Genomic DNA, 13,401 nt, shown 5'->3' with positions numbered 1-13,401 from the left:
CATTTTCCATATTTTTTTTTTCATGATTTCAAAAGATAATCGAAGTTGTATTAATTGTTGTGGCACGTAGTCCTGAAAACTTAAATTAATTTAAACTTGTCCTGTGCAAGTTTTCGTATGAATCGTACTCTCGCGTGTCGTCTATATTTTATCAATTGGCGACCACCTGTCGGAGCAGTGATAAAAATATGTCTGATGAAGTGATAAAGACATTCGGTATTACGTCTGCGTACGATATATTTTTCTATACTAATATATTTCTAATATTAAACCTGGTAATATAATACCTATGCAGGTCGTACGACAATCGAAGATAAAACGATTTACGTGTGTTTATTATTGTTTGTCATTATAATAATAGCGGCGGCGGCTGCGCTGTCGTGAAAATATACACAAAAATAAACCTGGAAACGTACAGACGCGTGCGCGGGTAAAAATAATACGCATCCGGCCGCAGTCGAGCCTTATCCCCGGGACTACAATGGAATAGTAGAAATCCATGCATTGTGACGTTATAAGATAATGATCTATATACATAAAGTTATAAAGATATATATAATATTAAATATACTATATAAATATTCACAATAAAAGTGTATAAAACTAAGTATGAAACGAACGCATTGTGTTTATTGTTATTTTCAATTTTGTGTAATCGCCAATCGGTTGCCGCTGTCTGCACGTGTGCGCCGCCGCCGCTTCCGTTGGTCACGCGGCGGTCTTCTTGCGGTAATGGTAATCAGGTAATGTTACAAATGGTTTGGTGGGGGGCGATAGGCGTTTCGTTCGCCCGGTAATCGGCACGGTATCGCGCCCCTGTTGGCAACACTGTTCCGGCGCGTTTTGTGCCGTTCCGTATCGGCCATCTCTGGACGAATCGTTCTTTCCGCACTTGGCAGCCGTACAAGCCGATCGAAACTTTCGGGGCCGTGCCGTCTTACTGTCTTAGCAATAGCAGCAACATATTAAGCAGCAGAACCGCTATCAACACAAATCGTTGCCGTCCGTAGTTATTCACTCTTATTAACAGTTATTATTTATTATTATTATAGTAGTTGTTTCCGTTATTATTTTAATATTAATCATTTTATCATGGTGTTCAATAGTGGACAACGCTCCGTCGATTTTAACGATTAACGTTCCGATTTTCTTTGCGTTCCAGCAGACGTCGAACGCTTCGTAACGGAAAACGCCACAACAGTCAGAGCAAACGTCCGACAGCACAAGTTACGCAGTACTACAGCAACACACACCACCTCATTCAAAGTCGTCATGCCCGAAGATAAGAAATACGCGCACACTAATGGATTCGCCAACGGACACGGAAACGGCGGACTTCCGCCAGAGAGCCCGGACGGTGAAATGTTCTTGTTCACTTCCGAATCCGTCGGAGAAGGACACCCCGGTAAGACGATTGTTATGTTAAGAAACCTATGATCATTAATTGTATACACTCTCCTGCTCGTTCGGCTGTGTAAATGCGGTTATTAGCAGTATTTTTTCTTCATATAAATGATTTTACATACATTCGCCGAACACGTGTTTTTTACGTCTGAGGCATACTATCATCGTCAATCGCTCGACGGTATTGCGTCGTTTCCGAAAGCCAATTTGAATTTTTTCCCGTTCGCTGTATAATACTGTTTCTCACATCCGTTTGCCATTCTCTGTTTATTTTCAGTACTTATTTCATGTATGTTAGCCATCGATAATCGGTCAGCAATCTGCATCGATTATTTATATTTCCTAGAATAAACCCCCGGTGATAAGAGGCAACGGTTGAACGCTGAAATTACACCGTATGAATTAAATATCGTTAGATGTTGGTTTTCTATAGGATCGTTAATTCCCTATTCCGAAAGACTATTGCCGAATAAAAAATTAATGTCAATATATATGTACTATGATTTTTTTCTTCTAGACAAAATGTGCGATCAGATCAGTGATGCTATTTTAGATGCACATCTGGAACAAGATCCTGACGCCAAAGTAGCTTGTGGTGAGTTTTATTATTATTATTTTAACTTTTTATCACGTTTTTACCGCATTAATGTTTTGTATCAATATTTACATTAAAATATAATAGACCTACGACTTTTTATCAGTTCCGTAAGTTTTTTAAGGTTATATTTGATATGGACTATTTAAAGTTATACCATAACCTATAAAATTTAAAAATTTAAATTCCACAAAAAAAATATATCCTTAAATTAAACATTTTTGTTAAATGTAAATACTGAAAATTGGAGGTTTATGATTTTATTTTGTCTACCAAAATCTAACCTAAATAATTGTTCTTTCAAAATACAATTTCATATTAATCTATAGATTAATAATAATTTAAGTGCGTTGTGGGAGTTTTTTTATCAGAGCATGTACCAAATGTTTGGTATTATTATTGATATTAATAGGACTTCATAAAGGAAGGTGTTTAAATTTATTGTTTAAATATTAGTTGACGGGAGAATATTCACCCATTATCTAATATATTATTTTGGATATATGGCCTATATATTATATATGGGTATATAAGGAGAGAGAACACCCAAATTACCCATCCTGGCTTAGTGCCTGGATACTACCCTGGCAATTGTATTTATTTATACTTAATTTAACCTTTTATATAAAGTGAAAAACTAATTAGCTAAGAAATAAATGATAGTTTTATGTATAACTAGCTATATAAAGTATATTTTAAAGTATTTTTATCCTATGTAATTCATTATAATTTTATTTATTTATTTTTTAATTAAAAAAAAATTTTTTTAGAAACTGTTACCAAAACTGGAATGGTTTTACTGTGTGGAGAAATAACATCCAAAGCCAATGTTGACTATCAAAAAGTAGTTCGAGACACAATTAAACATATAGGCTACGATGATTCGTCAAAAGGTAATTACTTGATATAATATACTAATATACTAAACATTTTTAGTAACAACCACCCGGGAATAATTTTTTTCTGAAAATTATAGTCAACCAAATTTATTTATAACAAGTATATTTTTAATGAGACTGGTAAGTGCCAAACTAATGGTAATATTTTATCATTAAATGTGACTAATCAATTACAAAGTCAATAGGGCAGGATTACAAATTGTATGATTAATAAACAAGCTTGAATAAAATTTTACAATTAAATGATAATAAATGTATTAAAATTTCAATTTAGATAAGTAACCCGGCAAATATTCTTATTATTTGAATAGGTTGTTAATTAAAATTTTATGATTAATATTTATGAGTAAATTTAACTTGTAGTAAAAATAGTATTTAATAATGACTATAGAATTTTAAATCCATAAATCTTATTCAATTATTTATTTATTGATAACATTCAAAGTGCTACATTAACTTAAAAATTATATGTGTAGTGTAAAGGGTGTTTCATAACTTTCATCCTAATATTAAATATCTGTTGGTAAATAATAAAGGTTTTTAAGTAACAAAATTAATTTTTCACTGTTTAAATTGTTTGATGGCAAAATAGTATATTTTATTTTACTAAATTATATTTTTATTTTTAAATTGTTATTTTGGTTGTTTAGTTTTACTAAGTTTACTTATAGATTTGATATTATTTGAAATTAATGTATATATTAGATATTACCTGAAGTAACATTGTAGTTACATTCATTTTTTTTTTAATAGGAAATATATATTTATCTGGATTTATTTTTTAGAAAATACAATGTAATTAATATCTAGGAGTGTTAATGTTTTATAATACTTAAGTTTCATCATGACATTCCTGAATTTATTTTAATATTGCCTGCTCTTACTATACATTATGTATACTTGCTTCATGTTTGATTTCAAAATTTAAATGTGTTTATGAGCTTTTCATGTTCATGTTGATAATTAAAGTAAGGTGGCTGCTTATCTTATACCACAAATACAAATATCCTATTTACATTATAAAACAAAATTTAGTTAGGTCTAATCCCATGATTATAGCCTAAGTCATATAAATATACATATACCACCAACAGGGTTTGACTACAAGACATGCAATGTTCTCGTCTCAGTTGATGAACAGTCATCTAATATTGCGGATGGTGTACACGTTAACAAAATTGAAGACGCAATTGGGGCTGGGGATCAGGTAGGGTATCTTCAAAATATTGGTTTTGGGGGTAAAATAAGTGGCAAAAAGTGTTGTGATTGTCATATTTTACGAGATCAGCTTTTGTATTTTTGGGATTTTATCATATCATTAAAATGTGTACAATTCATATTTGAGAATTTAAAAGGTTTCCATCACATTGCTTTTTTTTTTACATTTTTTGATATCATGTGAGGTAAGTGATTTTCATGATTTATTGTTTAATGTATTTTAAGTGCTTATGTATCTAAAAATTGGTTATAATATACATAATGGATACTAAATCAAATTCAGTTCTATTAAATCTCGTTTTAAAAGGCTTTAATATTAATATTAGTTTTTATTTTGTTCAAAAATTGTTTCTCATTCAAGTTGATGAATAATACTTTCAATGTATGTTCCAAAATAATAAGAAAATGAAAGTAATGTATTTTAATGTTGGTGGATATGAATGAAAAGTGTTTTAAATTCAATTGGGTTGCATTAATTATTAATAACTAATATGTATATAACAATAATGTTCTAATTCTTGCATGTAAAAATAAGAACCAGGCGTACGTATACAAATAAAAATAAACATAATCTGCATATTGCATGAAAAAAAAAACTGTCATTAGCTATTAATGCTATTATCATTGTTGATTGAGTTTAATTATTGATCAAGGAAATTTAACAGTGTATTGTACCTATGAATTTGTGGAAGGTATAATAAACAATAGCATATCTCATTTTTCTATACATGAACATATTTTTTACCATGTGGTTATATTTTATAAACAATTAATTATAGTGTCAGCAAAATTTGAAAGTGTGTTTAAAGCGTATTTGGGTGGTTTTAGGCTTAAATAAATAAATAACTGTAAACCTATTGACATATATAATGTTTATTCTTGATTAATTAGAAATTTGCTATTTCTGAACAGAAATATTTGAGTGAGTTTAGGATACTGTAGCTACCTTCTATTAATATCAGTGCAAGAATTGAAAAGTTAATTATTTATGAATAATGTCACTTGTTTAGTTATGCTAGACTAATAATTAATTGATGTAAAACAAATTTTTTTTTTTAAATTTGTGTATTTAGTACTATTATAAAATAAACAATATTTTGTTTGATATTATAAAACTGCAATTAAGTTGCTGATTGTTGCTATGTGTTGTGTTTTGTCCCGCTATCGGGTTGCCAGGTTTTGATTACAAGACATGTTCAGTGATGCTTGCTATTGATCAACAATCTCCAAATATTGCTGCTGGTGTGCATATCAACAGGACTGCTGAGGAGGTTGGTGCTGGTGATCAGGTATGTGTTTTCAAAACAGAATAAAACTTAAGAGTTTTATAAAAATATTAATAGTTTATTAATAAATTGTCGCGTTTTCTTTTCTGGCTTGCCATTATAAAATAGGTATATATATTTGAGTAATATGACCAATTGACATTAAATATTTTTATATGTTAAAATAAATTCTGAGGCAAGCACAAATACATAGTGCCCATATTTTTGTTGAAGATGATGGTGCAATAAATTATGTCTAGACATTAGGTTAAAAATTAGATGAGTGTTAGATGATATTCAAGACTTTTGCTGACTCGTTAGACTAGTGGGAAAGTGATTTTATCAAGAATAAAAAATAATAAAATAAATAAAATGTATTACAAAATTATGCACTAAAAATAATACATGTCACAGTTTTGGTAAAATACTAAAATGTACATGTTTATATTCTACTGCTATGTAATTGTTCAGAGTTTTAACTTTATTGCATGGGACTGATTTTAAATGCATGATAGAATGCTGTGTTTTATATCTAACATAATTTGGTTTTATGTATAATTCATAATGTTTTGTTTAGTACATAATGTTAAGACTACTATACTAACTATTATTAACTAATTTTTTAAGTTATATTATTTAAATATTTTAGTTTTCCTTATATGTTTTATCATTTAATCAAATATTATAAGTCAATGACATAAAATAGTTCATGATTGTTAATTCCTTATTATGTATGTTTAATACAGGAAAATAAAAAGTTTGAGTTATAAAGCATACAACAGTGTTCTTCATTCGGTTAGTTAAGCATTGAACTAATTTTTATGTACCATTATACAAAAGCACCTTGACTATAAAAATCTAATGATTCTTTATGTATTCCATTATTTTCAACTAACTATTTATTATCAAAATTTCAAGTGATATCATAGATGATATAAGTTTTTATGTTATCTATAGTATCAGTAGACATAAATTATGTAGAGAAATGCTTAATCTATCCTATTGAATCTACTTTGGAACATGTTGTTTTATTTTTTTGTGTTGTATTAAATGCTGTTATTAAGTATCCACAACAATACAAATTATTAATATTATTAATATAATATACTTACTGTTATATCTAATTGCTATTATATATAACATAATTTTTACCATTTTAATATTAATTGAATAAATCAATTTCAATTAAAACATTTTTTTGGGGTGAAATATTTAAAATTTAGTAAAGTACAATTTTTTTACTAAATAACAAACACTAATTTGGTGTTGCCTGTTGAGTTCTATAGTTTTTTTTTTTTTGATGATTTTAAAAATTTGCATTAGCCTTTTTATTAAAATCTTTTACTAAATCAATTGATAACATTGTTCATGAATTGCAGGGTCTCATGTTTGGCTATGCTACAGATGAAACAGAAGAATGTATGCCTTTAACAGTGGTACTTGCTCACAAGCTTAATGAAAAAGTTGCTGAACTCCGAAGAAATGGAGTACTTTGGTGGGCACGCCCTGACACTAAAACACAGGTGAATAATAAAATAATGCGTGTTTGAAATCAATTTAGTTTTTAAAATCTTGAAATCATGGCATTCCTATTATTTTATAGCTTTTGAGTATTTTATAACTATATTATGATAATGATAATAATTTATTACTTTTTGAGCTGAGGCTTGAATTTAAAGAAAAAGAATTTTTCTAGTTTAAATTTGTGCCTTTAACATTATACTAATTAATTAATATTAAAAATTGATGTCTTTAGGTAACATGTGAATACTGTTTGGTTGGTGGTGCTTGCATTCCACAAAGAGTTCATACCGTTGTAATATCCGTGCAACATTCTGAAAAGATTTCCCTAGAAGACTTACGGCAAGAAGTTATGTCTAAAGTTGTTAAGACCGTGATCCCTTCTCAATATCTTGACGACAGAACTGTTTTCCACATCAATCCATGTGGCCAATTTGTGATGGGTGGTCCTCAAGTAAATTTTATAATATAGTTTTAAAGATCATCTACAACTACTAAGTTGATTATGATTTGTTTTTAGTGTGATGCTGGCTTGACGGGGCGAAAAATTATTGTTGATACTTATGGTGGTTGGGGAGCTCACGGAGGTGGTGCATTCTCTGGCAAAGATTTCACCAAAGTTGACAGATCTGCTGCATATGCTGCTCGTTGGGTTGCTAAATCATTAGTTAAATCTGGCCTTTGCAAGCGTTGTCTTGTGCAAGTATGTATTGCTAACATTTTACATACTATAATTGATACTGAGTTATTAAATTATTTTTCTATAATTAGGTATCTTATGCTATTGGTGTAGCAGAGCCAATATCAATTACACTTTTCCACTATGGCACATCTATTAAAACTCAAAAAGAATTGTTGAAAATTGTTAAAAGTAATTTTGATTTAAGACCAGGAAGAATAGTCAGGTTAGTAAATTGAAAATTATTTAAAGTAATTAAAATGTGTTAGTGTGTGTTAGAAAATAAATTTAAAAGTTATTGATAAAATATTTACTCAATATTGTTTTACTGCATACTTAATAACAAATATCAGGCAATAAGTTGTGTTGAGGTTTGCCTCTCAATCATCTCCCCCCCCCCCCAACACCACTTTTATTTCATAAAAATATTATTTATGTGTTTACTTAGAACATAAATACTGCCAAACTAAGCTACTTAAGTTCTAAATTGAATATACTTATAGTCATAATTTTCATTAGAAAAAGATATAATAATAATGTTTTTAGTTAAAACACCATGAAACCATTCTTTTTGATTATATTCATATTCAGAACATCAAGCAGTTGTAGGTAGGCATACACAGCTACACAAATTAATGTCATGTTGTTTATATTATCATGAAGTCTAGAATAATAATTAGACCTCATTTCTACGGCTGTACAAAATAAATAGATTTATATGATTAAACAGCTACCAAAGGTCGTATTGGTCACTAATGTATTATTTTAAACCTGAGTCTATTATGAAATTTTATTTTATTTTATTTTTTTTTTTTTGGGGGGGGGGGGGGTCCGGCCTTTAAGACCATCCCGCAAAACAAATTTCCCTCCAATTTATTCTTTTTTCTGCTATTTCTCTCCAGTTTGCTCCTGGATCAACCTCTTTAACATCTTTTCTCACACAATCTTCCCATCTTAGGCGTGGTCTACCTAGTGGTCTCTTTCCTTTCGGTTCTTCCCTGATTACTGTGTTAATCATAGCGTCTTTTTTCCTCCAGGCGTAGCCTGCCCACAACAGTCTTCTTTTTTTGATTTCGTTTGAAATACATGGTCTCTGAAACAAGTTCTGTAGTTCTTCATTGGTTCGAATTCTCCACTCTTGGTTTCTTGAGTCGAAACAAGGTCTAGTTTTATTTCCTCTATTTTTCTTGGTGCCCATGTTTCTGACCCATATAGGACGACAGGACGTATTAATGTCATGTATATTTTTATTTTTAAGTTCAAAGATATTGATCTCGATTTTAGCAGGGTTCCCACACCAAAATATCAGTTATTGGCCAGTTGCATTCTTTTGGAAATCTCTACTTTTAACTCATTGTCCTGAGTTAAGAGGACACCTAAGTATTTAAATTGTGGAACTCTTTGGAATATATGTCCATCTACATTCATACTCTCCCCGTGGCGATACGTCCTGTCTTTTCTGTTTAGTTTCATATATTCTGTCTTTTTATCATTTATTCTGAGACCAACTTTATTCGCCGCATCCATCAGTTTTTTACAATGTATTTTTACTATTTTGATATTGTCTCCTAAGATGGCAATATCGTCAGCATATGCTAGCAGGCCTATCTTTGACTTTCCTAAAGTTACACCTTCTGATATGTTCATATCTCTGACAACCTTTTCCAGAACTAGGTTAAAAAGGATTGGAGATAATGCATTCCTTTGCCTTAAACCAGAAGTTACTTTGAACGGTTTAGATGTAGAGTTCGCTATTTTTATTTTTATTTCAGAATTTTCCATTGTCGCTTTAATCAGGTTAATTAACTTTTTTGGCATATTGAACTCTTTTAATATCTTAAATAGTGTTAGGTCTATGTATGGAATCGTATGCTTTCTCAAAGTCTACAAACAAAGTATATACCTCCTTATCAAATTCCCACATTTTCTGAAATATCTAACCTAACCTAACCTAACCTCCTTGGTAGTCTCCCAGTATTCCTTCGGAGATTGGTTTAATCCTATCAAGGATGCAATACGACAAGACTTTGTATGTTGTATTAAGTAGAGCGATTCCCCTATAATTATTACACTCGAGTGGATCGTTTTTTTTTTGTATATTGGACATACTAGAGCGGTTCTCCAATCTTCCGTGATTTTTTCTTCTTTCCAGACTAATTCTACTAGGTTATGTATGTTGGATATGGCTTCTTCATCTAAATTTTTTAGAATCTCAGCCTGGATTCCACCTTCACCTGGAGTCTTATGATTTTTTAACCTCTTAATTTGTTCTGCTATCTCAATTCTGGATGGTGGAAGATATTCGCTTTCATTTGGTTCTACGTCAGTCCAATTAAATGTGTCTATGGGTTCGTCGCAATTAAGGAGGTTCTCAAAGTAGTCTTTCCATTTATCTAAGATATCATTTGGGTCTGTAATTAACATACCATCACAATTTTTAAGGAACTTTTCCTGTTTCTTGAATCCTTTTCTAAGTGCATTGATATTTTGGAATAGCAGACGTGACCTATTCATTTTTTGGTAATCTTCTGTTTCTTCTAGCATGTTCTTGGTATATCTTCTTTTTTCGTATCTGATTATATTGTTTACTTCTTTTTTGCATATTATGTAGTTGTTTTCTTTTTCCACGTTGTCTATGTCGTTAAGCCACTGTTTTCTACATTCTTTTTACCGTTTTAGGGCTTTCATACACATATCGTTAAACCATGGTTTTTTTGTTTTTTTTTGTTTTCCTATTACATCATCAGATATTTTGTTTAATATATCCTTAGCTTTATTCCACTTCTCATCTACCGTAACCATGCTCTTAAAGTCGTAGTTAATAAATTCTTGACGTATTTTATGTCTTGAATGAAGGTATTTATACAATTTGGGTCATCTAGTTTTGCTACGTCATACCTAGTTAGTTGTTCCATACGTGTATGAGGGCGTTTTTTGAGCTTTATTTTCATTTTACCTCTTATGAGATAGTGATCTGAGTCCGAGTCTGCCCCTCTAATCGATCTGACATCTTGGATACAGTTTTTAAATCTTGAATTGACCAGGATATGGTCTATTTGGTTAGTATATTTTCCATCAGGTGACCTCCTAGTTCCCTTATGTATATTTTTATGTGGGAACATTGTACTCCTTATTACTAAACCTTTCCTGATTGCAAAGTCAATTAGTTTAGTTCCGTTGTCGTTTGTCTCATCGTGTAAACTGTGTCCTCCTGTCACTTGTCTTAACATTTCTTCTTTCCCAACTTTGACATTTAGATCTCCTAGAACAATTTGTATCCTATTGCTAGGAATTTTGTAGCTAGGAAAATTACTCATTCATACAATTAAACATATGCATGCATTCCATTAATATTTTTATAATATTGTATAAATAATTATATTTGAGAGAATCCATTATCACTATATCTAACCAATCTTATATTATATCTGTTTATATTTTGTTCACGATTTAAGTTTGAACCCACCTCGTATGTGCCCAATTTCATAATTACTTTGGACTCAATATGTGTTTTCTTGATGACTGTTTTGCACTGATATGTATTGTTTTATTCTGGTTGTTTTTAATTTAATTATTTACATTTTAATAAAAAAATGTGTATGAATTATATGTATAACTATGAATACATAATTTTACAAGCTGTAAATTTATATTATAGAAATTACAAATAATTTAAAATAGATTAAATTAGCCACTAATGCACCCATAGTTTAATCATGTAACTTATTCAGAAGTGGGGTTGTACATGGTATTATTTTAAGTCTATAGTTTATATAATTTGAAATATTTAAAGATTTAAACCTTAGACCATAATATATTATGTATGAAGTCATTTCATCTGCGTAAACAATTTTAAGCACATCAGCAACAAGTCTGATGGAGATGTTTGATATGCTCATTGTGAATCATTGCATATTTAGCTATTGGTTCATATATATATATATTAATTATGTTATATTGTTCTTTGCGCATGTACATATAAAGCATCTTTATTAAGAGAATTTTTGCTTATATTATGTGTTTCAAATTATCGGGCCTTGGGTTCGTCTGCTGTGGTATATGATACATGATTTAAATTGGTATAATGAGTTCAATTTTAAAAATTATTAATTAATATGTTTGAAGTTGTTATACTATCAAAATACTAAGTGTTATTTTAGAAATTCTAATTGCATATTAGACATTTCGTATTGCGTATTTTGTGCAGTAAAACATTATTTTAGACACAGACTTAAACTCGTCACTGTTTTTTTTGCAGACATTTTTTTTTTTTTTATTTCAATTAACAGGCATATCAGTAAAAATGTATCTCAGACTTAGAATAAACGAGAGTTAAACATTATTTCTTAACAACCCCCCTGTATTAGGTCTGTAAATACCATTTATTCCAAGTCTGTAGCACACTTTCTCAGTAATAGGAAAAAAAACGAGAGTTTGCTGACATGCCTGTATACGTTGGTACTAAACTATTTTTTGTAGTCGCAATTAGTTTTCTATCTCAGTATATCTAATTAAAAATGTTTTCATAGGTTCAATCATTTATAGTATTTAAATTGTAATGTGATTAAATATATTGTTCTCATTTTCCAGGGATTTAAATCTACGAAACCCAATTTACCAAAAGACAAGTACATATGGACATTTTGGTCGTGACATATTTCCTTGGGAAAAACCTAAGGTTTTGGTTGAGTGATAAATGGCAGACTTCTTGCACACACTGTGTATGATTCAAAACAAATGCGTAGAATTTTTTTATTATGATTTTTTTTTTAACATTAAACAAATCAAATGTTGCCACCTGTTTGTAGTGTTAAGGTACACTATTAAATATATTAGTATTTGCATAGGTTTCCCTTATTTTATAAAATTATAATTATTTTTTTTTTTTTTTGAAAAAATTGATTTATTTTCAAGAAAAGAAATATTAAAAAAAATTATTATTGTAATTAATAAGTCACCGTTACACCATGTAAATAAGAAGTCGAAACATACCAGAGACATAATTATTTACCTTTTTGGTCTGTTAAACAATATTTGAACATAGTTGCTTTTTAATTTTGATCAATCACTATTTGTTAGTGTATATCATTAAAAGCTAAATACCAATTTAATTACTATTATATTATCTCATCATATTCCATGAAAATATGTGTACATATATTTTGTATGTGTACATGAATATTAAGATATATATTTTTTCTTTTTTAATTTATTTTTTTTCTTAGTGATTTATTATTGACCGCATCTAATATTATTATTTTTTTAAATCAAAGTTTAGCACAATCGTAAGACATAAATTTAGATTAAGCATACAGACTTCATTGTTCATGAATTATTTTGTGATACTTCTATGTTCACTTGATTTAAATTTAACCATTTTTATTCAAACAATTATGTTTTTTTTTATACATACAATTTTAATGTTTTACCAACATTTTGTGAATTAATTAGTTTTTTTTTTTGTCATACATGTATTTTATCCGCCTTATTTTCGTTTGTTACAATGATATTGATTATTGGCTCATAATAAAATGTGTTGCTGCCCTCCAAGCTATTTTTTTCCTTCCTATACCCGAATCATATAAATGTAGGTATATGTACCTAATATCTTTCTTTTTAATTAGTTATTTTCTCGTTTTGACGTGAAATAAATTTAACAAGTAACTGTTTAAATATGTATGACTGTAATGATTTTGTTTTTGAACAGTTTTAAACTCACCCTAACCTAGCTCAACACATTTGTTAAAAAAAAAAAATCATAGATTAGATTAGATCCCAATAATAATGTTTTTGACGTTTATTTTAGTGTATATATGTTAA

General features: G+C 29.5%; 1 protein-coding gene across 5 annotated transcripts; it reads left to right on the top strand.

Moving 5' to 3' along the window:
- The first annotated feature begins 841 nt into the window (after positions 1-841).
- LOC107163875 (S-adenosylmethionine synthase-like) lies at positions 842-13,131 on the top strand. Of its 5 annotated transcripts, none has more exons than XM_015511481.2 (10): positions 842-1,002; positions 1,166-1,405; positions 1,922-1,999; positions 2,770-2,892; positions 5,293-5,405; positions 6,761-6,904; positions 7,138-7,356; positions 7,423-7,605; positions 7,674-7,807; positions 12,172-13,131. In XM_015511481.2, the coding sequence occupies exons 2-10, from the start codon at positions 1,273-1,275 to the stop codon at positions 12,272-12,274; spliced, it is 1,230 nt and encodes a 409-aa protein (XP_015366967.2). In that variant the 5' UTR covers positions 842-1,002; positions 1,166-1,272; the 3' UTR covers positions 12,275-13,131. The 5 variants fall into 5 exon arrangements, with proteins under 5 accessions (XP_015366967.2, XP_015366968.1, XP_015366969.2 ...); XM_015511482.2 differs by lacking the exon at positions 5,293-5,405 and adding an exon at positions 3,993-4,105; XM_015511483.2 differs by having other exon boundaries at positions 872-1,029.
- Positions 13,132-13,401: the final 270 nt, after the last annotated feature.

The sequence above is a fragment of the Diuraphis noxia genome, unplaced genomic scaffold, assembly GCF_037042655.1.
Source record: "Diuraphis noxia isolate RWA-SAM2 unplaced genomic scaffold, SU_Dnox_SAM2 contig0005, whole genome shotgun sequence".
NCBI lineage: Eukaryota > Metazoa > Arthropoda > Insecta > Hemiptera > Aphididae > Diuraphis > Diuraphis noxia.
This window is presented reverse-complemented; position numbering and strand designations above follow the sequence as displayed.

Coding starts and splice junctions, on each gene's coding strand:
- LOC107163875 (XM_015511481.2), top strand. CDS start 1,273: ATGCCCGAAGATAAGAAATACGCGCACACTAATGGATTCGCCAACGGA. Junction 2,000..2,769: donor TGACGCCAAAGTAGCTTGTG/GTGAGTTTTATT, acceptor AAATTTTTTTAG/AAACTGTTACCAAAACTGGA. Junction 2,893..5,292: donor CTACGATGATTCGTCAAAAG/GTAATTACTTGA, acceptor TCGGGTTGCCAG/GTTTTGATTACAAGACATGT.